This window comes from Talpa europaea (genome assembly GCF_964194135.1).
Source record: "Talpa europaea genome assembly, chromosome: 9".
Lineage (NCBI taxonomy): Eukaryota > Metazoa > Chordata > Mammalia > Eulipotyphla > Talpidae > Talpa > Talpa europaea.
In genome coordinates this window covers 1248481-1274203 of record NC_140076.1, presented here as the reverse complement: position 1 = coordinate 1274203, position 25723 = coordinate 1248481, and the positions used below count along the sequence as shown (strand labels likewise).

Genomic DNA, 25723 nt, shown 5'->3' with positions numbered 1-25723 from the left:
GGGTGGGAAGAGCTGAGCCCGCTGGCGGCCTTGAAACGCCCCTGCCTCCCGCGGGGCGCCTGGCATGCAGGGGGCACGAGCCGCGGGGGACACGGGCCGCGGGGGGCACGGGGGCCTCACCTTCATTGAAGTCCCGGCCCAGCTCGTGGTTGGGGCAGCGCTTCACCACCTCCGTCACGTGCTCCGCCTTCTTGTACACGGGCATGGCGCGGATGGCGGTGCCTGGGGGCGGCGGGCTGGACACCTTGATCTGGATGGGGCAGGTCTTGGCGATTTGGCAGTACAGCTTCTTCAGCAGCGGGGAGTACTGGGGGGGAGCCCGGGCGAGGCGTCACCCCGGCCCACGCCCCGCCCGGAGCTGCCGGTCACACGCCGGGATGCCGCCCAGCTCTGAGGCCGCCCGGGGCGCGCCACCCACAGCCCCGCTGTCCTGCCCCCGAGCACCCGCCTGCACCCCACTCCGCAAGGGCTGGCGGGTGTGGACGTGGTGACCGCAGTGCCCCGGGCCCGGGGCCGCTCCCTGAGCCCACCGGCCGGACGGCGGGGGCACCGTGCCTCCTTCGTGCATGAGGATGGTAAAGGCAGGAGAGCAAGAGGGGCCACTGCTGTGGGGGGGCTCCCTGGACCCGCCTGCAGGGCGCTCAGCTCTGAGAGCCGCGGGGTTTGGAGCATCTCGTCTGTCTTTGCAGGCGGGTGTCAGGCGTCGTGGCCGGGCCGCCGCCCCCGTGTCAGGCTGGGCTTTGAGAGCGCCCCTGGAGTGGGCGTCTGGGGTGAGTCCTGCAGCTGGGTGTGGGCACTGGGGAGCAGGTGCCCGGCCACCGTCCCGGTACCCCCAGCCCAGGACCTGCTCCGGGAGGGCCAGTGACGCCTTCCCTGGCCTCAGCAGACACTGCTGGGCACCTGCTCGCAGGCACCTCCGGAGCACCCCGGGGTCCAGGTCGCCCAGCGGAGAGCGCAGGCTGGCTGCGCTGGAGGTGACCTGGAGGTGAGCACAGGGCTGCTGCCCCGCTACCTGAACCCCAACAGCTGGCCGGGGGCCCATCCGGGTCCCTCCTGCCTCCTTCCCCGGGGCCTAAGGGGGACGGTCCGGGTCTCAGGTTCTCAGGACCCGTCCTCGCACCCCCTGCACCCCCTCGGCCCCAGCAAGTGCCTCCTGGCACCAGAGCATGGCGGGGCAGCCGGGGGCCTTCCTGGGGCCCCCCAAGAGGCTCGGGGGCGAGTTCGCAGGCGCAGAGCAGCCGGGCTTAGCGCCAGCTCGCGTCCACCCACAGGGGGCTCAGAGCAGAGCAGCCCGCCGCAGCGGGGTGGGCCCAGCAGCCCCTCTGGGGTCAGGCCACTCACGGCTGGCCTCTGGCCTCCTGCGTGGACCCCTCTCCTGGGTCATCAGGCCCGGGGGGGCCCGGCGGGCTGGGGCTGGGGCTGCCAGGTGTCCGCCAGCCACAAGGACGGAGCCTGAGAGGCGCCCCCTCCCTCCTCACCCAACAGATGGCCCCGAAGGAGGGGGGTGGGCGGGGGCTTCAAGGCCCGCCCCCCTCCGCCCCCCACCCCTGCTCCGCCGCAGCATCAACCGCTCAGGCTCCGGAACTCGGGGGCCCCTGCCGAGGGGGCGGGACAGCGCGCGAACCCCCACTTCCAGTGCGTGCAGGCCCAGGCGGGGTGCCCCACCCCCGCGATGTCCCGACCCCCCGCGATGTCCGACTCCCCAGCCAGAGGCTGCAAAACGCGGGCCATGGCCGGTCGGGGTGGGGGGGTGGCGCGCGGGGACGCCCCGCCCCGGGGAGGAGCGCCGGGAGCTGTCCCTGGTACCGGCCGGGCCGCGGGCCGGGACCGCCGCGCTCCAGCCGGGACCGCCCCGCGCAGGGGACAGGCCCTCCCGCCGCGGGCCCGGGCAGGGTCACCGCGGACTGGCCCGTCCCCACGACCCACAGGGTGTCCCCACCAGCGCTGCCCCGCTCGGCGGCTGCCGTGGCCCCGGACGCACACCCGCCCGCCCGCACCCCGCAAGGCCCAGCAGGGCTGAGCCCGGCAGCGTCAGGGGTGCCCGTGGCCGCCACGCCCGCGGCATCAGGCAGAGAAGAGGGTGCTGGGTGACAGGGCCGGGGGGGGCCTGGGAGAGATCCCTGGGGGGCAATCCTGGGTGGGGTGTGGGGTGAGACCTGTGAAAGAGGAAGGCCCCCCAGAATGCCCAAGCCCTTCCCAGGGCCAGCCCTGACCCAGGAGGCCGTGAGCCCCCAGCCCGGCCCGGCCCAGCTCCCCTGCCTCCAGCCTCGCCGCCCCGGGCCGCGCCGGGCCGCGGACACTCCTGGCCCAGCTGCACGGCAGAGCGGGCCACGTGGGCCCTCCCGCCCGCCTCCTTGCCCAGAACCGCTAGATGGATGTGTTTCAACAGATTCCCAGCCGATAAAATCTTATTTATCTTCGACTGTTGACACGGCGTCGTCTAGACTTGCCTGCTCCAGGATGCGCACCCCTCCGCGCGGGCGGGCCTGCCCCCCACGGCCGTCTCTCCCGGCCCGCCCCTCGGCCGGCCTGGCTGGGCGCCCCGGGCCCGGCGGGCGCGGGGGTGGCGGGCTGCGCGGTGGCTGTTAATTTCCTCGCGCGCTCGCTCGGCAGCTGGGTGCCCGGCGCGGGCAGGTTTGGGCAGGAGGAGTGGCGAGGTGATAATGACTTGTCTGTCATTTTCCAGGGACGTGTAGCATCTTGCAAACCGCAAATACCGTTAACCAGCTTGGGTGAGTCTGTTACAACAGATTCTGGAGCTGGGGCCTGCCGTGGGGGCTTTTATTTTTTAAATGGTTTTTTTTGCAGCCCACTTTTATCTGCGTCTGCGTGTGCGCGTCCGCGTGCGTCTCCCCGCCCCGGGCTCGCAGCCCGCGAGGGCCTCAGAGGCCTCCGCAGACCCTCTCCCGCCTTAGACACCACAGCTGATGCGCGGGGCCCGTGGCAAGACACTCTGGGTTCACTGGGTGATGCCCCCGATTCAGCAGCCGCCAAGGGCACTGGCTACTGTGCCCCAAGGACCTTGTCCTGTTCTGTCCCCACCACGTCCCCCGCCGCACCCACACGCGCACTCAGTGGAGAGCCGAGAGCCCCGGCCGGCGCCCAGGCTCGCTGGGGGCTGGCGGGTGACGGAAGTCACCAGCCTGGAGGGGCTGTGCTGTGCCGTGACAGTTGCCCCCCACTACCATCAGGAGGTGTGAGGGTCCACACACAAGGACCAGCCAACACCCCACTTTGCCAGGGGCCTGGCTGCTGGAGCCTCCAGGCGTTCCTGGACGCCACATTGCTGCTGCCAGTACTGGACCTCAGGGATGCCCCAGAGTGAGGAGGCTGCTGTGGGGCCCCGGGAGAACCTGGCTGGGGAGGGGCCGCTGACACCCCCTTGGGCTCAAGGGGATGAGGCAGAATATGCTGGGGGGTGCCCAGAGGCCCTGCCTACTGTCCAGGGCATGCCCAGAGGCTGCGGACAATAGCTGCCCTCTGTGTGGGGCAGGTCTTGGGCTGGCAGGCCTGCCTGCCGCACCCCCAACCCCCTCCCAGAGGGGTGAGCAGGGACCCCTGCCATCTGGGGGCACCGTGCTCAGCTCCCCCAGCCGCAGGCCTTGGGCCATGCAGCCCCTGGTCCTGCCCATGACGCAGGCTGGCAGATGCCTCTGGTGGCCACCCCAGGCTGAGGAGCTGTAGGAAGAGCCCCCAGCCCAAAGGGCCGTGTCAATTTGCTGACCCCCCGCCCCCGCCCCCGTCCCAGTGGCCCGAGGCGCTTGGGCCCAGCTGCTCCCACTTGCACTGGTCTGTCCTGGCCACCTGGGGGGGGGCGCATCCTGCCTGCCAAGGGTGCCCTGGCCTCCTCTCCTCCGCCCCGGGCGCACCAGAAGGTGCTCTGGCAAGGGTCCAGTCCGCAGATGGCCCAGGATCCAGCTGGTTCTGTGACCCAAGCCACGGGACACCCTGGCCCAGGCCTCGGAGAGACGGCCCTGCCCGCCTCGCCCACAGCAGGGGGCCCGCTGACCACTGGGGCCTGTCGTGCCGGCTGGGCCTTGCAGCTCAGTTGTCACCAGGGTCAGCCTGCCTGGGCCCTACACAGGACAGTCTTGGGAGCCTCAGACTGTGGGCACCAATTCGGGGTACGGGGCTGCCAAGGGGCAGACACAGATGGGCGCCGCCATCCTCAGGACCCTCTGGACAGCTTCCAGGCTGGGGCTGTACCCACTTGGGGACAGGGGCTGGGCAGGGAGGCCAGCTGTGGCCACAGCAGGGCCCTGGGTCCCGCCTCTTGCAGGCCGGCGGCCAGGGTGGCCCTCCCCTCAGAAGCTTCCCATCCAGAAGGGGAGGCGCCGGGGGTCTCCAGAGGGAGCTGTTGCCTGTGAGCTACGGTCATTTCTCGGCTCGTAAGGCAGCGGGTGACCGCAGCCCAGGTTTTCCTGAGCGTTGCGAACGTCCGGCGACGCAGCGGGCCAAGGAGATGTCAGCTCTGAGCTCTGCCCTGGGGGTGCCGCGGCCCGGCCTGGGAGGAAGGAGACCTCCCAACGGGCAGGGCAGGAGAGGCTGCCCCACTCCTGATGCTTAGGATGGGCGGGGGGCGGGGGTGAGGGGCCCCGGGGGGGCTGCCAACGCCCCACCACACGCTCCAGAATCCGGGGAGCGGTGTCTGTTTTGGGAAGAAGACCCAGAAAGGCCATCATTCCCATGGACACCCGCTGGGGGCAGCTCCAGCCCCGCCCTGCAGCATGGACTCCCCCAGGGCTCCCCCCCAGGGCTCCGCAGGGCCCCGCATGCCCCCCAGCAGCTGCGACTCAGGCCGGCCCCTCAGCCCCACTAGGAGCTCCAGGGGCCAGTGCTGTGACCCCCCCCCAACCCAGCCGCTCCCTGCGCGAGGGCGTGGGGCTCGGGGCGCCCCACAGCAGCGCAGGCGACCACGGCGGCTTCCCCCGAGTGTGCCCGTTTCCCCGTCAGAATCCGCGTGTCATCTCCACAATAAACATTGTCAGCGCCCTTCCCTCGGCTTCCCATGCGCGTAATTGCTCCTGGTGCCAGTAAAAGGTATTAATTCCACTGCTGCATTCCATAAACTTTCAGGATAACGCAATTGATACCGCGGTCGTGTCGGGACATCTCCGCTATTATTTTCCTGCTTGCAAACCTCCGAGGGGCTGGAAAGTTTTCTCCCAAATCCATTAGTGTTGACTCAGCCGCCTTCACCAGGAGCCCAGAGCCGCCTCGTGCGTCCCCAGCCCCCTCCGTAGGCCCGTGCCCCGGGCCGGGCGCCTCCTTGGGACCAGCTCCCGGGACAGACCACACCCCCCCGCCAGGCCGCGGCTGTGCGCTGGCCGCCCGCTGGCCCCGCGTGCACCCCTCCCGGGCCTGCCGGGGCCCTCCTGCGAGGCCGCTCGGCTGCAGCCACACCCAGCCTTCCCGTCTGCCCTCAAGCCCCCCAAACACCAAGGACAGCCTCCTTCCCTGCTGGGCTGGACTGTGCAGGGCACCCCTGGACAGAGGCCCCTCTGACTCCTGTCCAGGTCACGGCCAGCAGTGGGCCCAGGAGGGGAGTGGCCTTCGGGCCCCCACCCTAGCGTCCTGGAGAGGGAGGGACAGGGATAGAGGCACCCAGGTCACCACCCCGGGCCCAGCCCCGCCCTCCACAGGCCCCAAGAGCGTCCCTGGTCACGGCGCCTGACCCGACGCGCAGCGGCTTTCTATGCGCTGTCCCTCCCGGAGGCCTCGCAGTGTCCACCGCAGCAGCGGTGTGAGGCATCCCTGCAACCGGCCCTAGGCTGAGAGGTCCCAGGGCCCGCTCCCGAGTCCCACATGCCCCGCAGGCTGCACCCCCTGACAGACGAGGGTGCAGAGCCCTGGAGCAGAACAGGCACCTGGAACCCCAAAGGCAGCCGGGCTCCATCACCACCTCCACCAAACTCCTTCCCGGAGCCTCCCGGGCCCAGCTCTGCCATCTGGAGCTGAACTCCATGCCCTTTCAGTGACCCGCAGCTGCCACCCCTGACCCGCTAGGGCGGCCGGAGCCCCGCGCAGCCACCAGGCGAGGCCTGCACGTGTGTGTGCACGTGTGGGCGTGAGCGTGTGCCTGTGTGTGCACGCGGGTGCCGTGTGTTCACGCGGGTGCCGTGTGTTCACGTGGCGAGGAAGGCTCACACCCAGGCCTGGGCACCGAGGCTCCGGGCCCCTTGCAGGCGTGGGCTCCAGTCCGAGGGAGGCTGCTGGGGGATCCCCGCCCCAACCCCCCACAGCACCCCAGCTCAGGCAGAGGCCAAAGCCCCACTGCAGCGGCCCCTGGGGGCTGGGAGGGTGTTCCCGGGTGGGGGAGGGGTGGGGCGGTCAACCTGGAATTGCACTTGAGAAAAATAGGAATTATCTGCCCGTTACCAGGCGGCCGGCGGGGCCTGGCTCGGGGACAGGGACCGGGCAGCAAGCCCAGGCAGCAGCCGCACAGCCAGAGCCCCGGAGCTGTGAGCCAGCGGCTCCGTTCCTTCTGCCCTGAGAGCCAGGCCTGCCGCCCCCTCCCTGGGCGAGGCAACAGCCTGCAGGGGGTCTGCTCCCCAGAGCCGAGGTGCCAAAAATCTCATTATCAATGTTTGTCCCACCTCCACCCTCTAGGGCTGGGAGGGAACAGAGGCTCCTCCTCCGGGCTCAGCTCGCTGGGGGCTCGGGCTCCGGCAGGGAGACCCCCGGCTTGGGGCCGACCCACCCGTGGCCCCCTGGGCCGCCTGCCGTGGGGCTACCCCACAGGTGACTCAGCACCAGGGCTGCTGTGCCCACACCGTGGCCTCCGCTGGCAGAGGTGGCCAGCAGAGGGGCGGCTCCCAGCTCCCCCCCCCCCCCCCCGCGTAAGAATCAGCTCAGACCACCTGAGGCCCTCCCAGCCCCCCAACACTGCGGACACCCCAGACCACAGAAAGGCGGCTCCCTGGGGATCCACAGTTCCCGTGCTGGGACCCCAGCAGGGTGAGAACAACCTCCCGCGGGGAGGCGTCTGCTCTGGGCCTGGAGCTCGGCTGCTGGGCTGTGTGAGCGGGGCCTGGGGCGGAGCTCAGAGCGGGGGTGACAGGACCCCACGGGACCAGAGAAGCCTCAGCAGGGGCCCAGGCTCCCTTGAGGCCGCCCAGGCAACACCACGGCCCCAGCTGCCTCCGGGGGGGGGGGGGCACAGAGCGCAGCAGATGCTCACAGGAGGGCCTCTGGGCGGCAGCCATGGGGCCCCTCCGCCTCCGCCCAGGGGCCGGGCCAGCCCTGGGGCCTTGCCTGAGCCTCCGCCCAGCCAGGCCACCTGCAGCCTGACCCGCTGTCTGCCTCCGCCCACCTCCCGCCCCCCGAGCGTGGGAAAACCACAGCCTGGGCTGGGCGGCCTGGAGCCCATGGGATGGGTCTTAAACCAGTGGAGCAGGGGGTGGGCACCAGCTCAGTGCCCCCGGGGGCAGGGACAAGGAAGCTTAGGAAGCCTCAGCTCCGTTCCCGTGGGGAGGGCCTGGGGCGAGTGCGGAGCTGTTTCCCCGAGGTGCTGCCAGGGTCTGCCTGGAGGCCCTCGCCAGGGCTCTTGCGCCCCTCCTGGAGGCTCCCTGGCCGCCCTGCTCCCCACAGCCCGCCCGTGCACCCCATACTCAGGCCAGCTGGGATCTGTCCTGGGGTGTGGGCACCCCGCAGCCTTCCCCTGCCTGGCAGCCTGTCTTCCCCAGCAGCACTGCGGACAGTGCCCCTCAGGGTTGGGAGCACAGAGGGGGCTCGGGTACAGCTCCCCTGCCCACACCCCCTTTACTGCCCCAGCCGCAAAGCGGAAGTGGCGACTCTGCCTGTGGGACCCCGGGGCGGCAGCGGCAGCACAGATGGGAGCACTTAGCTGGGTCCAGCACAGAGCCAGCGGCGACGGGCATCGGGAAGTCAGCAAAACTGCCGACGTCCACGTGGCCGGGGTGCCCCGGGGTCCAGGGGTTTGCCAGGCCTCACACCCCGAGACTTGCAGGCAAAGCCCAAGTCCGCTGACGCCAGCCACACCGCGCTGGCCATGCCGCGCTTGAGGGGCGGCCTCCGTGGACCCGGGCTGGCGCAGACGGTCCTCCCTCCCAGGAGGGGATCCCGACGAGCCCCTGCCTGAGCGCATGGTGCGGGCAGCACAGGCTTGGGGAGGATGCCCCCACACCTCCGACCGTGTCCATCCTCCCTGGAGTCCCGCGGGAGGCTGACCGGCCCTGGCCCGCGTCCGAGGGACGGGCAGGTTCAGACTGCCCGCCGCGCCCCAGGGCCACCCGCCTCCCGGCCAGGCGGGAGCCCCGTGCAGCCTGATGGGTTCCCCCTGGCGGCCCGGCACACGCCCTCCCGCCCGCCCGCCCCGCGCCACCGAGCAGGGGCCAGGCCACGGGGACAGCCGTGCCCCCCCGCGACGTGCCCCGCCCCAGGCCCCGTGCAGGGCCACTCACCGTCCAGGTGGCCGACTTGGCTGTGCTGGACTGCTGGAAGGTGACCTCGAAGTGGTGGGGGCCGGGGTAGTCGGTGTTGGAGGGGATGACAGGCGCGGGCGACATGGTGTCAAAGGTGGAGCTGGGCTGGGCGTAGGGCGAGTGGGTGGGCACGCTGGCGGCGTGCTCCGGGGGGTAGGGGCTGGCCGAGGCTGCGCGGCTGCTCATCTGGTCCATGGTGCTGCTCAGCAAATTGAACTGGGACTGGGCGGGAGGGGCGGAGGGAGGGAGCACACAGTCAGGCTGGAGCGAGGGCCGGGGTGTCCTGTTACAGGAGCCTTAAAGGGCCAGGGCTCAGTCATCCCAAATATTTCCTCGGTCCCCCCCACCCGACAGGTCACTGCTTGCGTTGGGATGAACTGACATCTTCACCTGGCCCTCCCTCTCCACCCTCGATCGGTGCCAGGGGCTGGGGCTCCACCAGGCACACCTGGAGGGGAGCTGCCTGGGGGGGGATCCCTGCCCGCGCGCCCTCACGCTCCCTGCACTCCCTCTGACTCGGCTCAAAGCAGGACGGGCCCAGGGAGCCAGCAGTGGGAGCCCCGGGGCCTGGCAGGCAGAGGTGGACCCCTGTGGACAGGGAGCACCCCCAGCCTCTTGGAGGGCTTGCCCCGGCCCCAGGGAACCATGTCTGCCCCCCCACTCTCAACCCCCCCAAGGGGGGCAGGTGGGGGCAGCTCATGGTCAGCGCCCCACAGGCAGCTGCTCCATCTGCATGAGAATGACCCGCACCCCAGTCCCCCAGCTCCCCACAGCAGCCCAGCCCCTCCCCCAGGCCCACCCCTGAGAAAACAGGAAGTTACAAGGGGTGCTGCATCCCTCTGGGTGGGGACCCCGCGGGCCCAGCCTCCACCTGGAGCTAGGGCAACCCCACCGAGGGGAAGAGGGGCCCTGTCTTCGCTCTTCTGTGCCCTAACCTGGCAGAGCAGGCCCCGCCTGAGCTGGCCAGGACGCCCCTTCTCCCTCCTGGAGCTGGGGTGGGGGTGGTTGCCAGAGGTCAGAGTGGCTGAACCCCCCCCCCCAGGCTGGGCCCGACCCCGCTCTGGCAGGGGTGGCAGCCCAGGCCCGCAGTGCAGACAGAGCACAGGAGGCTCGGAGTGGACAGCGACTTGCCGGGGGTGCCAGGGTGGGGTCGGGGTGGGGGGAGCCAGAAGCCCTAGAACAGACTGACAGGAGCGTCTGCAGGCAGGAGTTGGGGGTCCATGGGGGGCAGCCAGAGCGGAGTCCCGTGCCCTGCCCCCCTCCCACCAGCTGCCTCCTCCAAACTGGGAAACAGCCTTCCTGGCCGTCCCCTGCCCCCCAGGAACCCCCAGGCCTGGGGTGACACTGCATACAGCTCCGACCTCACCAGTTTCTCCAGGGTCTGCAGAGCCCCCAGAGCCCCTCGGCCCAGGGAGGGGCGTCTTCAGTGGGGAAAACCCTTTGACCCCCCAGAGGCCAGGCAGGCCCTTTCCTCCAGAGCCCCAGCCCTCCAGCTCCCCTTGGCAAGGGCCCCCAAGTCAGGCAGAGCCCTGTGCCCGCCCACGCTCCCCCAACACGCACAGCTGAGCGGCCGGGGCTAAAATGCCACCAGCGGGCCCTCAGGTGTCTGCCGCGGCCAGCCTGGGGCTCGGGCACTGACCCGGCTCCCCACTCCTTCCTCGTCTCCTGCAACTTCAGCCTTGACACGGGGAGGGGGGCCCCAGTGTCACCAGCAGGTGAAGGGGTAACGCAGTGGGTAATGTGAGGTACGGTGCGAGCTGCACCCGGGGCCTCGGGACTCCGGCCCAGCAGCCGGACTCGAAGGCTGACGCCCCACATGCTGCGCAGGTTCACGGGACAGGCAGACGGGGCGGGCACCGCGTAGCGGGGTGACGGCTTAGGGGCGCAAGCTTTCCTTTGGGGGTGACAAAAACGGCCTAAAATGCATGGTCCATGCGACAGCCACACCTGTCCCGAGAGCCACGGGGTGAGAGGAGGCTGTGTGAATTGCACACCAAGGCAGGGACAGCAGAGGGTGCCCCCGGCGCCACCCCAGGCCCAGGCCCGGCACGCGGGGGCCTGGGAAGAGCATCAGCTGCCCTCCAGGAGATTAGGGCCCCCCTCCAGGTGGTGGGGGGGCCCAAGAGCCAGCCTGCCGGATTCTGGGGTGAGGGCTGCGCCCTGGACCCTGCGGCAGAGGGGGAGCTGCTGGGGGAGGGCCAGGCAGTGGCATGGGGTGGGGGGGCTGGGGGAGGGGGCCCAGGCGCTCCCCTCCAGGAGGAGGCCAAGCCCACCCTCCGGGACGAGGCCCCCGGCCCCCTGCGGCCCACGGAGCTGGCGTCCCGAGCGCGGGCGGCACTTGGCGACAGGCCTGCGCGGGGCTGGGCCAGGACCGCACCTCGCTTGTCGCTAGAAGCCCCTCGTGCTCGGCGCTCTCGGGCCGCGCCCCCGGGACTGCCCCAGCGAAGCCGAATAAACGCCCTCCACGGACAGGCGTGAGCCACGGGCCACCCACCAGGCCGCACCCGCCACGCCGGCTACGAGACAGCCCAGGGAAGGCCCAGGGGCCCGTCGGGGGTGGGGACGACGGGAGACACCCGCAGGGACACGCCGGCATGACCGCGGCGGGACGACCACGTCTTATCGTCCACTGTCCCGTCCCCACCTCGTCAAAGCGGCTACTGGGGAATGCAGAGGTGTGAGCGCGCGAGGCCCTCTCGTGGGGTGCGCGGCCACCAGCGGGCCCCCAGCTGCCGAGGGACAGCAGGCCGAGGTCGCAGGGAGAGCCGGGGCTTCTCCTCACAGTGGCGACCCGGGGCTGCCGAATTAATGGGCAAGCGAGTGGGTGCGTGGGCGGGTGGGTGGACGCGCGGGTGGTGGACGATGACGAAGGTGGGTACAACGGGCAGCAGGACAGGCCCCCGGCACAGAGGCCCAGCCGTGTGTCCTCCCAGGTGTGGAGAACCTGGCAGGTCCTGGAGTGAGGGGCCCGCCCCGCCGCGGACCCTGTCCTCTTCCCGGGTGGAGAGCCGGCCCTGCTCCGGGAGGGGTCCTGGCTACCCGAGGGCTGTAGGGGTCCTGCCTCCCCCTGGTCGCACATGCGCCCCGGCAGGGGTACAGCAGGGGTCCGGTTGGCCCCAGCTCGGCGCCCGGCAGCAGGCCGGCCCCGCGTCCGGGAGGAGCAGGAAGCAGACCCGCGACAGCGCCGTTCAGATTTTAACTTGTCCACATTCTTTGCTGCTCTTAGGTGGGTGCCAGGGAATTAGTCACTGAACCAGAAGGAGAGGGGCTGATAGGATCTCCCCACCCAGCAGCCACAGAGCGGGAGGGAACCCGGAGGCTCCCGGGCTGGCCTCGGCTCCTATCGAGACGTGAAGGTTGCTCAGGCACAGCCGGCCGCGCCTCCCCCTGGTGGGCTGAGTCTGCGTCCCGCCGGGACGGGGCCTCCGACAGCCCCAGGTGGGGCTCGCCCTCCTCAGCGGGCGCCCCGACACGGCCCCTGGGGATCAGGGTCAGGACCGCATGCTACCCAGGTGCCTCCGCAGACCCCCTGGTCCCCCTGCCCTGGGGCTCTGGGGGGGCCGCGCCTGCAGTCACGGGAGGCGGCAGATTTCCCCTCTGGTGTCACTGTGGGTGCGGCTTTGGGGCAGCCGGGACCCCGCTGGTCAGCAAGTGGCCACTGCAGCCGCCCCGCCTGCCCGCAGGGGGCTTCCGTGTCTCCTCCCCGCGGGCGGGGGAGCTTCGCCTGGGCCACCTCCGGCCACCGGCAGGGAGCCCAGGTGGGCTGGCGGCGGCGGCGGGGGCTGTCGTGAATGGGGTCGGGGAGTCCCCGGCTCCAGAGGCTCCGGAAGCCGAGGCAAGACCCACTTGGCAGCGGGGAGGGACCGGGCAAAACCAGGTCTTTTTTTGGTTTGTTTTGCTTTCAATGAGAACTCCCCAGAGAGCAGGCTAATTAGGACACGCCCGGCCTGCGGCGGCCCACATGTGCCCACACGCGCGGGGCTCCTGGCCCGGGCCCAGGGAGGCCGAGCACGGAGAGCGGGCGGCCGGGTGGCGGGCTCCCCTCCAGCCAGGCCAGAGGCCCGGGACCGGCCTGCACCGCAGGCTGCGGCCACCTGTCTGCGGGGTGGGGGGGGGCTGCCTTCCAGAAGGATGAGTCAGCCCCTCCCCAGGGAGTCCGCTTCTGCCCAGGGCCAGGCGCTGAGTCCCGGAAGGGAGGGCGCTGCCCAAGGGTCCTCTGGGCACCTGGCTAGGAAGGGCGAGCTGGAGAAAACCCCCGAGCCCCAGGTGCCCTCTGCCAGTCAAGCTGGGGATGGCACGGGCCGGGGCCCCCGTCATGGGCATAGGAAGTGGCCTTCTCCTGGCGCCCGCTGCCTCCCCATCACCCCTGGGGCAGGCCCTGCCAGTCCAGGGCCAGGTGGGTGCCCTGGCGAGAACGTGCCCCGTGGAGGGGGTCAGGCGCCCCAGGTCCCCCAGGTAGGGCTTCGAGTCAGGAGGAGATGGGTGGGGCCGAGCCCCAGGCCCCGAGGGGCCAGCCCCTGCCTCCCCAGCCTCCAGGTGTCACATCTGTAAGGAGGGAGAAGCCAGCGCCCACTTTGCAGAGGGCCAGGAACCTGGAACCCTCCACCAGGAGGGGCTCCCCGAAACCATCAGGAGCCACCTCCCCGCACCTGCACTAAGGCCAGCAGGGGAGGCTGCAGGGGAGGGCAGAGCTGGTCCAGCAGGGCAGGGCCCCATGCCCGAGGATGCTGGGTCCCCTGGGGCAGGGGCAGGGTCTCCCTGTTCCTGTCCCGCCCGGGTGGGCTCTCAGAAACGCTGGGGTAAGAGGAACTGACCCCGCGAGTCACAGAAAGACCCTCAGGGCCTGGACCCTGGGAACCTGCCCCAGCTCCCTCCTGGTGTCCGGCTTCCAGCACCGCCGCGGGGACACCAGAGACGGACAGGGGGACGGAGGCTGTGGGCTGCGCGGCTGGGCACAGGCACCACCTGGAGCTCGCCCGGGACGCTGGCCATGGACAGCCTGCCCCCTCCGGGGTGTCCCAGAGGCCGTCTCAGCCCGCTCGCGCCGCGGCGGGCCTGGGGAGGGGCCCTCCATCCCTGTGCCTGCACCAGGCTGTCGGTGGTGGGACTTGGCTCGCTCACGGACTCAGGGAGACCGTTCCTCACAGACACGGAGGCTCGAGAGAGCCCGGCACGCCTCTCGCTGCCTTCTGGAAGCCCCCCAGGCTTGCTCCCTCTGCGCAGGTGTGGGCCCCTCCCCACTCCCCTGGGGGATGGGCTTCCTGGCACCACCCTGCAGGCTGTCACCTCTGCAGGTCCCGCAGGGCACGCGGTAACAACAGTCCTGTGAGGGCGCCTGCGGCTAACTCCCCCATCCCCAGGCGGGCAGGATGCACCCCAGGGCTGCCGGTGGGAGGAAGCACCGCTGGCTCCTCCGCCTCCTTTGCGAGGCACACTGAGCTGGGATCCCAAGTGGAGGAAGACCCGGCACACACCGACCCCCATTGCAGGTCCAAGTGGGAGGGGTATGATGGGGGTCCCTTTTGTCTCTGGCTGGGAAGAGCCAGACTGTTCACTCCTAAAGCCCCCAGCTGTCCGGCGGGCTGGCCGTGTCCCTGCGGCCTCCAGAGCGCAGGCAGGGGCGTCAGCAGTTCAGGGCGACCGCCAGGGACCTCGCCGGAGAGCCAGAAGGGGTGTCTGGCTGTGAGCTGGCGTCTCTGCTCCCCGGCTCTCTTCTGAGACCCCGCGGCGGGGGCGCATCCCCAAAGTCCCTCCAAAGGCGCAGGGGCCCCCGACACGGTTCCAAGAATCACCCCGGAGGGGAGCCAGTCCAACCCCATCTCTGCAGACCTACGGTCCACACCCCAACCCCACCTGCTGCGCCACAGGGGTGAACACCCACCGCATTGGCCGTGCAAACACTCCCGCGTGGCCCAGGGATCCCCCTGCACGGCCGGCTTGGCCCCAGGGAGGCTGGCCCCCGCCTCGCGCCCCCCCACCCCCCGCCCTCCCCAGGGGCTGGCCAGGCTGAGCCTCACGACCTGCAGGGCAGGCCCGGGGTCCTCTCTCCAGCGCCCCCAGCAGGGCCCTGGGCTGCCCAGGGAGTCAGAAGGGCCCGCGCCCCAGCTTCACCACTGCCTGGCCGGGGGTTCCCTTCCCTGGTCTTTGGAAAGTGGGTGAACAGCGTCCACGCGGCTTCCCCCCACACCAGTGTGAGTGTGCACAGGAGGGGCCGGCGTGACGCCTTCAGGTGACCGGCGCAGGCAGGGACCGCAGAGCCCCCCATCTCCCTCAGGCGCCCTCTGCTCCTCGCCGAGCCCCCAGCCAGGCCCCCACGCAGGGGCCCGCTCAGGTGCTGATCCCACCTGTCCCGCGGGGAGGATCGGGGTGTGGGGACCACGTGTGCCCACGTGAGCAGCGGACGCCGGCAGCCAGGTGCGAGGCCCCCACAGCCGCATCTGCTCCGACCCCCAGGAGGGGCAGGACCCGCGTCAGTGGTCAGTGAAGGGCTGGGGCGTGCTGGGGCTGCGCGTGGCGAGGCCCCCCGAGGGCCCGGCCTGTCCCTGGCACCTCCCCCAGCACCATGGCTGGGACGGGCCCCTGCAGGCGCCAGCAAGACCCGGCTTGCGAGGAGGCTCCTCTGGCCACTTGCGCGCTCCCCTCCCCCTGCCAGCCTCCAGCCTCCGCGGGAGCCTTCGGGCCTGGCCTGGCGTGTGGGCAGGACGGGGCCAGCGGGTGCCTGCGGGGCAGCACAGGAGGCGGGTCAAACGGGACAGGCGGTGGAGGGGGGCACAGACGGTGGGGTGCGGCGGGTGTCTGTGCCCTCCTCCCTAGCACCACTGCCAGCAGCTCCAGGCTCTGCAGTCACCTGTCTGTCTGTCTGTCTGTCTCTCTGGCACTGGCCCACCAGGCCCCAGGGGCCACAGGCAGCTCCCGGCCCCCCCGTGGGCAGGCTGGGCACCAACCGCTGGCCGAGGACTTGGGTAGTGACAGGAGAGGCGAGGCGCGAGCCCTTGGCGAGGCACATTGAGCCGGGACCCCAAGTGGGGGAAAGAGAGCCAGGGTCAGGGCTCAAAGCGGAGGCCCGGGGGGCAGAGGCTCCGTGAGCCCCGGGGCTGCACCCGAGGGCTCTGGGCAGGCAGACTGGGTGCAGGAGTGAGGCCGGGCTCGGGCAGCGAGACGGCAGGTCACGCGGCGGCTGGCAGAGGCCTGGCAGGGCAGGGCCCCGCGGAGGTGCAGATGCCACCCTGCAGCGTGGGGGGGGTGCAGGGGTCCAGGCTGGGTCCGGAGGGCGGAGGGGCCCGTGCTGGGGAAGGGCCGAGGGGGCGAGCAGGACTGGCTCAGGGAGGAACTGAGGTTCCAGGGTTCGGCCAAGCTAAGAAGAGAGAACTTTCCGCCAGCTGAGCAGGGGTGCGTCGTGGAGGGGGTGGGGGCTGGGGCTGGCAAGTGGGGGAGGGGACACAGGGAGGCCGCTGGTGCTGGACGTGGAGCCTGGAAAGCCAGTCCTTCCCAGGGGACGTGCCCTGCCCTGCCTCGCTGGGACCGCCTCCTGCAGCCCCCAGCGCCCCCACCCCTTTCCTGAGGGGTCCCCAGCGCCCCCACCCCTTCCCTGAGGCATCCCCAGCGCCCCACCCCTTCCCTGCAGTTTCCGCAGCCCTCACCTCCTCCCCTCCTGCTGGGGTCCCGGTGGGAAGCCCAGGCTCTCCACGCCACCCTGCCCAGCCTCCTGCCCCGTGGGCACCTTCCCTGAGTGCCCACCTCGTCAATCCAGCCCGTCACCCTCCCACCTCCGCCCTTCCCGGCCCTGCCCCTCAGCAGGGCTCCAGACAGAGGGTCACCCTCCTCAGCCCTTGCCCTGAGGCCCCCTCCCCTCACCCCTGCTCCCTGCACCTACGCTGGGTCCTTCCTCCCTCTGCTCACCCCTCCCCACCCCCCCTCTGAGTCTCCCTCACCCTCTGCTCACTCCAAGCCCCTGCACCTCCCCACCTGCCGCCACCCCAAACCCGAGGGCCCCTCGCCGCTGCAGGCCACAGCCAACCCTGTGGTCCTGGGCAGCCGGCAGCCCTGACCTGCCGGCCAGCTCCCACCGCCGGGTGCCCACCCTCCAGGTCACCTGGCTCCCTCAGGGGGCTGTGCTCAGCTCTGCGGGAGGCTCCGCCTTGCCCTGGGCCTTTCCCGCCCAGGAAGTTCCCTGCGGTCTGTGGGGCCTGGAGCGCTGGGGCGGGCTTGGGATCCTCGGGGAGATGGCCTGGCCCTCCCCGGTCCCGGTTCCATTGGGAATGTCGCCCAGCTGCTCCCCCAACCCTGCCCTAGTGGGAGACCTCGCAGGTCCCAGTGCTTGGCCTGAGTGCCAGGAGGCCCTGGTGCCCAGGATGCAGAAGCTGCTCTGGGCAGAGCATCTAGCCCCTGGGCGCTGCCGCTGGCCCTGCTCAGAGGGCACCTCACCCCCGCTGCTGGACCCTCACAGAGGGACACCCTCCCTCCCCGCTGCTGGACCTGCACAGTGCACCCCCCCCCGCTGCTGGACCCGCTCAGTGGACCCCCCCTCCTGCCGCTGGACCTGCTCAGAGGACCCCTCCCCCCGAGTCCACAGCTTTCTGGCCTAGCGCCGGCCACCCTGCTCACAAGGGGAGGGCCTGCGGACACGCTGCTGGGCATCTGACCTGGCGTCCTTCCTGACCCAGGGCCCGGCTCTCAGAGGGCGAGGTGACAGCTCAGCCTCAGGACGGCCTGTGGTTTGCTCGAGTTCGCAGGGTAGCGCGGGGTAGTGTGGCCTCTCTGGGGGGGAAGAGCTCCCCTCGCTGGGGCGGGAAGCTGAGACGCCTCAGACCAGCAGGACCAGCCCCGGCCAGCGGCCTTCCTGGACGCTCAGCACCCACCCGGGCACTGACACTCAGCGCGGCTGAGGGCCAGGCGGAGGAGGGGGTCACACCGGGCCAGGCATGCGTGGTGGCCACTGCCGGTCTCCCGGACACGGGGCCCCACTCAAGTCCACATCAGGGAGAGGAAGGGGGCGCGGGAAGCCCCGAGTCCCCAGCTTCTTGACTGGCCGGACAGGGACACCGGCCTCGGGACCAAGCCTTCGGGTCTGTCTGCGCGTGGCAGCAGACATGGGTGGGGGGGTTGGGCAGGAGACAGCCCGGCTCACCCACCACCGGGGGCCCTCAGCTGCAGGCTGCCCAGGGCCATGCTGGGGGCAAACGGGCAAGCAGGGGAGCATTTGGGGGTGGCAGAAAGGACGGATCCTCGCCCCGCTGCGGCCCCCCCAGGGCCAGGGCGTGGAGCGGTCACGGCGTTGCCAGAGGGCACGGCACCCAGGGCAGGCCGCGGAGGCTGGTGACCCGCGCCCTTCACCTGTTCTGGGCCAGGGCCTTGCCCGGGACACAGGCCCGAGCCACAGCGCACTTCCCTGTCCCAGCACACGCACGCCGCACGTGCACGAGCGGGCAGCCCTCCAAGCACGCCGTGCATGCCAACACCCGTGCACACCAACACCCGTGCACACTGACACCCGTGCACACCGACACCCGTGCACGTCGACACCCGAGAGGCTGTGGGCCCCAGCTCTGTCTGCAGCCCGGAGGCTCAGGGACCCCTGGCTCTCCTGACCCCTGCCCAGCCAGGCCCCCAGCGAGCCACACAGTCCCGGGGGCCCCACGCACCCCAGCTGCCTCCCTGGCAGGGAATGGCCGGCGTGGAGCAGCTGCACCCGCCCGACCTGCTCAATTAGCAGCCAGAGCCCGAGGGCTCCCGGGACCGACAAGCCTGAAGCAAGCCCAGTCCCCGGGGCCGGGCCGCAGGGGTCCCTGCAGCCTGCAGCCTCCTCTCCTCTGCCTGGCCGCTGCCCTGCCCCGGCCACAGGACGGCAGCGAGTCCTTGCCCCAGCTCGACCCCACCAAGTCAGGCCCACGCCCCACCCAGCCGACTCCGTGCCCCGAGCGAGCAGACCCCCGGGCGCTCACAGCCGGCCGGAGCGGAGCCCACCCCGCACGCCGAGCCCGGCCAGGCGGGGCTGCCGTGGACCTGAGCCTGGATAGCGGGGCTGCCAGCCTGCAGCGGGGGCACCAGGAGGCCACACCGGGGACCGCACCACCCAGGCCCCGCATAGCCGCTGCTCCCGGCTCCCCAGGAGGGCGGGCGTCTGCCCCATGCCCGGAAGCTGCCCAGCCCCTGCGTGGCACCCATAGCCCGCCCTGGCTTCCGCTGGGTGACCGCCCGGCTACGGGCGGCAGGTGCCCGGCTAGGGAGACGGGCAGCGAGTGGCCATGAGCCCTGTGTGTGCGAAGGCCCCGCGGGGTCCCGGGGGTGGAGAGGGCGCCCAGGCAGGCCGAGCCGCCCGCGCCTACCGTGGCGAAGCGCTGCATCGGGTCGCTGGCGCGCAGCATGGTGGGCGCGGGGGCCGCTCTCGCCGGGGGCTGGCGCGCCGTGGGGCCGGGCATGGGCTCCGTGGCGGGGTGGGGCCGGGTGGGGAGCCTCCGTGGCTAAGGCAGCGGCAGCTGCGGGTGCCCCGGAACATGTGGGCCGCGGGCCGGCATCTTCGCTCTCTCCTCCGCCCGGGTTCTGTCAACTAGCTGCATCCAACAACAAACCGCGGCCCACCCCGTACTCCTCATGACTATTCATCAGTGCCAGGCAGGTCCCAGCTTGCCCGAGGATGTGCGGCACCGCACCACGAGCTGCCGGGGAGGGGGCGCCAGCCGGGCCCAGCTCCGCCACATCAAACCCCACCCGCTCCTGCTCAGGTGCCACCCCTGAGGCTCGGGACCTCGGCCCCCACCCCCAGCACAGGGGGCCAGTCCTGGCCCTGGAGACCCCGCAGGCCAGGCCAGGCCACCCCGAAGGGAAAAGAGAGCACCTCGCCTCCTGCCCAGGGACCCACGGTCCTCCAGGGGCACCCCAGAGGCCCAACGGAAAGGAACAGCTCCTCCTGGCCCCGCGGTGTGTCTGGTGGCCGCGGGGAGCAGCGGGTGCGGCACCAAGCAGGATCGAGCTGCAGAGCCCCGAGCCCACGCGCCCTGACCGCCGAGTGGAGTGGCCCAGAGGGTCGCTGGGCTCCTCACAAGACCCGAGGAGGCCTGAGCGTGGGCCGGCGCCCGGTGTGGAGCCTGAACCCCCACTATAACATCACCATCTCTGTCTGGCGGGAAGCGGCCCTTGGCACAGGGGCCCAACCCCCCCAGGCCCCAAAGCACAGCCGCTCTCGCACCCACAGGAAAACCCACAGGAGCGCAGCAGAGACCCCGTGTCCTGGTCTGTTCCTGCCCCTCCCAGACCGCCCAGGCCCCTAGGGGCGGCTTCGCACAGAGGGGTGCCCCAGGAACCAGCTGACGTGCCAGCCCCAGCTACTCCCGCTGAGGGACCAGAGCCCCGGGGCCGGTGGGGGCTGGGGTCACACACCCAGGCCACACTCTCGGGGCTGAGCCCCACTGACCATGGCGGTCAGCTCCTAGTGTGCACCTGTCACGCGTGACGACCCCCAGGGGAGGCCGGCGCGCGGACGTTACGGACCTGGGGGCCGGGCTGGCGGGAGGCAGCAGCTGTGCACCCACTAGCCAGATACTCCAGCGAGCAGCACGGGGCAGGGGCCCTCACGACACCCCAGAAGGCCCGTGCAGGGAGGTCCTGCCAGGAGTAGGGCGGGTGTGCCTGGGCCTTACACCAAAGAGGGTCTGGGTGGGGCCTCCAGAGGGGGATGAAGGATACAGAGCCGGGTGGGCGCAGAGCGGGCTGGAGCGGGGACCCCGGCCCCACGGGCACTGCACGCACTCGGCAGGCCCCCGCATCCCACAGCCGGTGTCCTGCCGGGACCCACGGGCAGGCAGAGCCCTCTGCCGGGCTGGGGAGGCTCGGCTGGTCCCTCAACCGGCAAGTTACATAAGCAGCAGAAGGGGGAGAGTAAAGGTAAGAGGAATTTGAGGTGAAAGACACCAACGGGCCCAGGGTGGCGGGAAGGAGACCTCAGGTGTGGGGATTCAGCCTCAAGGCACCCCAAGGTCCCCACCCAGGGAGCTGCCGGCTCCTCCCACCCCCCAACGTGGGGGCAGAGTGGGGCAGAAGGGAGGCCGTCGTCCAGCAAGTCCCTCACACCCCGGTCTCCTGGCAATTCTTCCTCCCTGGGAAAAAGCTGGGCTGCCCAGCCCCCCCCCAAAAGAGTCTGTTCTGTAGCGAGGCTCCCGGTGGGCACCCGGGGTGGGGGAGGGAGCATCTGCCCCTGCAGCCCCGCCCAGGCCACCGCCCAGGCCAGCTGTCGCCAGAGAAAGGCGCCAGGAGAGGCGGGAAGGGGCGGGAGGGAGAGGGCGACAGACCTGGCTGAGGGGAGTCCCCAGACAGGGAGTGGCAGAAGGAGGGGCCTCGGCCTCGCAGAGCACCTCTGGCCTCCCTCACTGACTCCCCCTTTGTGCAGCCTCAGAGCTGGAGGGGTCTCCCCCCAGAGCAATGTTCCCCTTTGTCTAGACTTGGGGGCTTGGGACCAGTGTCCAGGCCGGCATGGGGGTGTCTGGACGGGAACAGGCCTTCTGCTTCCGAGGGCACCCCCATGCCAGCCGGGGGCTCACCGAGCTCTCATGATGGAGCTTCCTTCCCGCCGTCTGTACTCCTCCCTCGGGGCCAGAGACCCTCGAGCTCCAGCCCCCTTCCCAGGGTCCCACACTCCCCGCAGCCCCGGAGAGGCCAGCACCCTGCAGGCGTTGCTCGAGGCGGCCCCTGTGTCGGGCCCCTGTGTCGGGGCGCCACCTCAGGTCTGCGAGGACAGCCAAGCCGCAGGCCACCACAGGGGCCAGCTCTCCACCAAGGCGGGCTGGGGTGGGCCCTGAGCGTGGGCCCCTTGGGCAGGGCTGGCTCCGCACACCCAGCATCCATCACCCCCTCCTAGTGCTCCTGGGCCCGGGCAGCTGGGGCCCGGGCGAGCGCTTCTACAGCCGGGAGGCCGGCAGAGGCTGGTTCTCCGGGACAGTCCACATGGAAGGGGCGGGCCTGAGCCCAAGACTTGGCCTGGGGGTCCCCAGCCAGGCACACAGCTCGCGGCGTGAGTGCAGAGGGTGTGGCTCAGCTGCATGGAGCTCACCGTCCCCGCGGGAGTCTACTCTGGGGCGGCCCTCCGAGGCCCATCTGCACCGGCTTCCTCGTCAGCCAGCCGCGTGGCGGGAGAGAGGCCTGAGGCCCAGGGCTGGGTGTCCCCGCAGACTGGACCCCACACTCTCTGCTCCCCCAACTTCACAAGTGAGGACGCGCCAAGACCCTGGTGTGGGGCACTTGAGCCAGGGTCGCTCCCCCGCCGTCCCTGGTGGCACCAAGGGTGTCTGGGGCCAGCCCTGGGCTGTCCTCTGAGAGGCCAGTAGACGCCACTCGGCAACCTGCAGGCCCGGTCGCCAGGGTTACCATCCAGGGCGGCACCGCCCCAGAGACCATGTCCCTGCCCTCAAGGATGTGCCGCCTCAGCATGGCCGGGGCAGGGCACCCAAAGCCTGGGGGCCAGGGCCAGCACCGTCAGCACCAGGACAGCCTCTGGAGGCGCCAGACATGGTCTGCGCGGGACACCGGAGGGCGTCTGAGCCTCCACCCATCCTCGACCTTGTCCTGAGACCCACCAAGGGTGGGAGGGGTCCCCGAGGGACTCTTGGTCAAGGCCAGGGCCTGGGGGCCGACTCAGGGGCCCCCCAAGGAGGCTCTCCTGCTGGGCCATGACTGCATCAGTCGGGGCAGTGGGCACTCAGGAGGCCTGAGCTTCACCTGAACCGTGTCCAGGCTCCAGGGCCACATCCTGGGAGGAGAGGCTGATTCAGCTCTGTGGTCCGCTGCTCCCTGGGCCCTGTTCCCCTCCAGTCCTGCACTGGGGGGCTCTTGGGCCAGGTCCATGACCCCAGGGGCTCTGCAGCCAGCTCCACCTGACCACACGCCTCTCTCAGCCTCCGTCTGGGCTGCGTGAGGGTGGGGTGGGTTGGGCAGCCCACGGCCCCGCACCAACCCTACTGGTCAAGATAGGCCTGCCAGGGTCAGGGTGAGGCGGGCCTGGCTCTCCTTCCCCGGCCGGGCCAGAGAGGGCCAAGGACACCCCACCTTGGGACCGGACTTTGCCGGCAGCTGTCAGGCACAACTTTTGCTAAGAAAACCGTCACTGGAAGACAGATTTGCCTTCTTGCGGTTAGCAGAGGAGAGGGCGTCCCGCTCACCTCACTGCGAGCCTGCGTCCCAGCAGCCCGCCCCGCCCGCTGGAGCGGGCAGCGCACCCGTCCCGCAGGGACCTAAAACTGACCCTTTTACCTCCCAAGTCCAGGATCCCCAACCCTGCATCTGTGGGGTCTCCAGGCCTTCTGCCCCCGAAGAGGGGAACTGGGAGGCTGGACAGGTGTGCGGGCCGGACGCGGGCCTCCCAGGGCCTGCACTTGGGGCCTGGGGCAGCTCCTCCTCCCCCACAACCTCCCAGGGGACTCGTTTGAGGCCTGACACTCGGTTTCCGGCTGTAACGCAGTCTGGCGTCAGCTTGGTCACCCGGCCCCATTTCAAAGACTTCTGCAGAGCTCCGAGCCGGCCCAGGCGGGAGGCCCCCAGTGTAGCCCGCCCGCCTGTGTAGCCCGCCTGTTCCTCCCCTGGGCTAACATAATTCCATATATTTTATGTATTAATTGTGAACCCACAAACCCCCATACACAACCCTTGACCCCAGTAACGGCAGAGTTGCACATCTATAAAAGGCCAGGCCCTCAGCCCCGGGAGCAGTGGCTGAACAGGAACGCCCCCACGGGAGACACGCTTCGGCCCTGGCCCCGGGGCAGGACACGGCCGGCCCCACCAAGCCCCTGCCCTGGTTTCCCCACCTGAGTGAGGCCGGATCCCTCAGACCAGAGAAGGGGAATTCACAGGCTCAGTGCCTGCCAGCCCACCCCACCCCAGCTGCACCAGCCCCGAAACCACCCCCTCTGGGTCCAGGGGCGCCCGTGGGTGCTGCGCCGCCCAGCGTCCGTGAGGCAGACAGGGCCGGTCAGCTCCTGCCTCCCCTCGCCCTGCATGGTGGTGCTTGGGATGGGAGTCCCCATGGCCCCCATTATTTGCCAGATGCCCAAGGTGCCCGGGACAGGTGTGTGTTGGGGTGAGGGTCTTCTGGAAGAGGGGCCTTTGGGGGGTAGGGCATCTAGGGTTCCCAGCACCCCCTCCCTGCATGCGGCCCTGGACCAGCGCTGGGGCTGAGAGCTCAGCCTGGGAAGGCAGAGGCAGCTCATGCCGTACAGGCCCTCCCTGGGTTCTGGATTCCGTCGCCAGCTGACTCCGCAAGCTGACCCAGGGTGCCCAGCAGCAAGTCTGGGCAGGAGGAACAGTCGGGGCCAGCAGAGGTGACTGGGACAGTAGAGGCTCCCCAAGGCCTGGGTCCCTGCACCCCCCTGCTGCCGCCATCATCCCCTTTCTGGCCCAGCACACCTGGCAGTGGGCATCAGCAGCACCTCCTGGACCAGCACCTGCCTTCTGGCCAAGAGGAGGGCCCTGCGTGGCCCCCAACCTGCCCCTTGTCTCTGGAAACACCAGCTCAGTCCTCCTTCAGGGTCTTCTCCCATAACTCAGTGCCTGTGGTGGGGAGCCCCACCCCTCTGTTCCATCCGGACCCTGTTCAGGGGACCCAGACTCATCAGAGGCGCAGGGCCGGCTCAGAAATGGGCACAGGACCACACAGACCAATGAGAGGCAGGTCTGTTGGACTCTGGGCAAAGAGGAGTCATCTCCCACAAGAAGGGGGTGCTGGTGGGGTCTGGTACCCTTCATGAGAGGAGATGGAGCCAAAGAACAAAACACCAAGCAAAAGCAAGACAGAGACAGAGAGGAAGCTGGTGGACACCTGGATGCAGCCATGCCTGAAGTCCTTCCTGCACCTGCACCCAGCCTTGCCTCATCGACTCCTGCCGCCCGTCTGAACGTGACTGGGGCTGACACGCTTTTTCTCTTTCGCAACCTCCAAACCCACCACGGAAGCTGTGCCTCAAGCTCAGGCTCCCGAGAGCACAAGCACTTACCGCCCCGCTCCACTCACCATGACAGACGTGGTCATGCCCTGAAGGTGGAAGACGTCCATGCTGGTCTCCGCGCTGCCCGCCGCCTCATTATTCCCCCGGCTGGACGAGGCAAGGTCGAAGTAGGTGCTGTCTGGCTCCCTGGGAGGAGGGGGTCAGCGCCGTCAGCCCCACACCCCCAGGCCCGGAGCCCATCCGAAGCTCCTGCCCCAAAGGCCATCATCTCGCCTGCTCCTCCCTGCTGACCCTCAGCTCCTGCCTCCCCATCCCGGCCTGGCTCTGCAGGCCTGGTGCGAGTGCCAGCGAGGCCTGGGCACTCACCTCTCCCAGCACCCACCCCTGGGAGGCATCCCCAGGACAAGGCCCGAGCCGGCCGCTTCCTGCCCACCCTCGCCTGCCCCTCCCGCCCGAGAGGGGCCGCGAGCCCGGCCCTGCCATGGAGGGCATACTCACAGGGAGCTCCAGAGGTGCTCGAAGGTGGCCCCCTCGTCGGCAGAGGACGGCTGGGACATCTCGGCCCACGCCGGCCCGAGGGCTCGCTCTGTGGGGCAGGAGGTGCACGGTGAGCAAGGCCCCTCCTTTGCAGCGGGACCCTCCTGCCCACCCGCCGGGCTCGACCTCGGAGAGGGCCTGGCCTGGCCTCTGGCCTGGGGACCACCGGCTGGGAGGTGGGGGCAGCAGCAGCCCTTGCTGGGGACGGCAGCCCCCGAGGCACCCCTCGTGGCCCTGAGGAGTGTCTGGTCACGGCGCTCCTGACCCCAGGCCCTGGGGCTGCTTGGATGCCGGGGCCATGGGGCGGGCGCGTGCCCACGGCTGCAGGGATGCCACAGCCTTCCGCCTCCAGGGCCGTCTGGCCATGGGAGAGGCCGCCGAGGCGGTAAAGCTGCCGGCCGGGGTGACCCACCCGTGGCCCTGCCTCACAGGAGACCCCAGGCCCGCTGGCCAGGCCCGCTGACCCCGTCTCCTCTGTTGCCTCCATGCCCAGCTCCACCCATGGGGCCCGCCACCCAGGAGGACGCTGCCGGGGGCACAGCGGGGGCCCCTTGTCCTGCGGTGGGGGGAGGGGCAGGAAACCTGAGGCCACCTGCCCCCGCCAGGGCTCCCAGGGCGCCTCCGGGCCCTTGGCGAGGGGCTGTGGGAGTCAGCTGGGCCAGCGCCTGGCAGTGCCCAAGCAGGCAGGCCCAGACCTGCCCGCGGCATGTGGGGGAGGGGCCGGCCCTCAATCTGTTGCTTTCTGTCCCCGGGAGGGCAGGTGCTGCGGTGGCCTGTGACACGCTCCTGGGGCAGCCACGTGCCAGACTGCCA

At 70.6% G+C, this 25723-nt stretch overlaps 1 protein-coding gene across 3 annotated transcripts in view; it reads right to left on the bottom strand.

The window, feature by feature from the left end:
• TP73 (tumor protein p73) overlaps positions 1-24930 on the bottom strand; it is a gene marked incomplete at both ends in the record, with an annotated part of 30155 nt that extends 5225 nt beyond the window's left edge. For all 3 annotated transcript variants that reach the window (XM_084243295.1, XM_084243296.1, XM_084243297.1), the window contains 4 exons: positions 121-307; positions 8424-8666; positions 24439-24559; positions 24872-24930. In XM_084243295.1, the coding sequence (XP_084099421.1) occupies positions 121-307; positions 8424-8666; positions 24439-24559; positions 24872-24930 (610 nt within the window). The remainder of the gene's footprint in view (positions 1-120; positions 308-8423; positions 8667-24438; positions 24560-24871) is intronic.
• Positions 24931-25723: the final 793 nt, after the last annotated feature.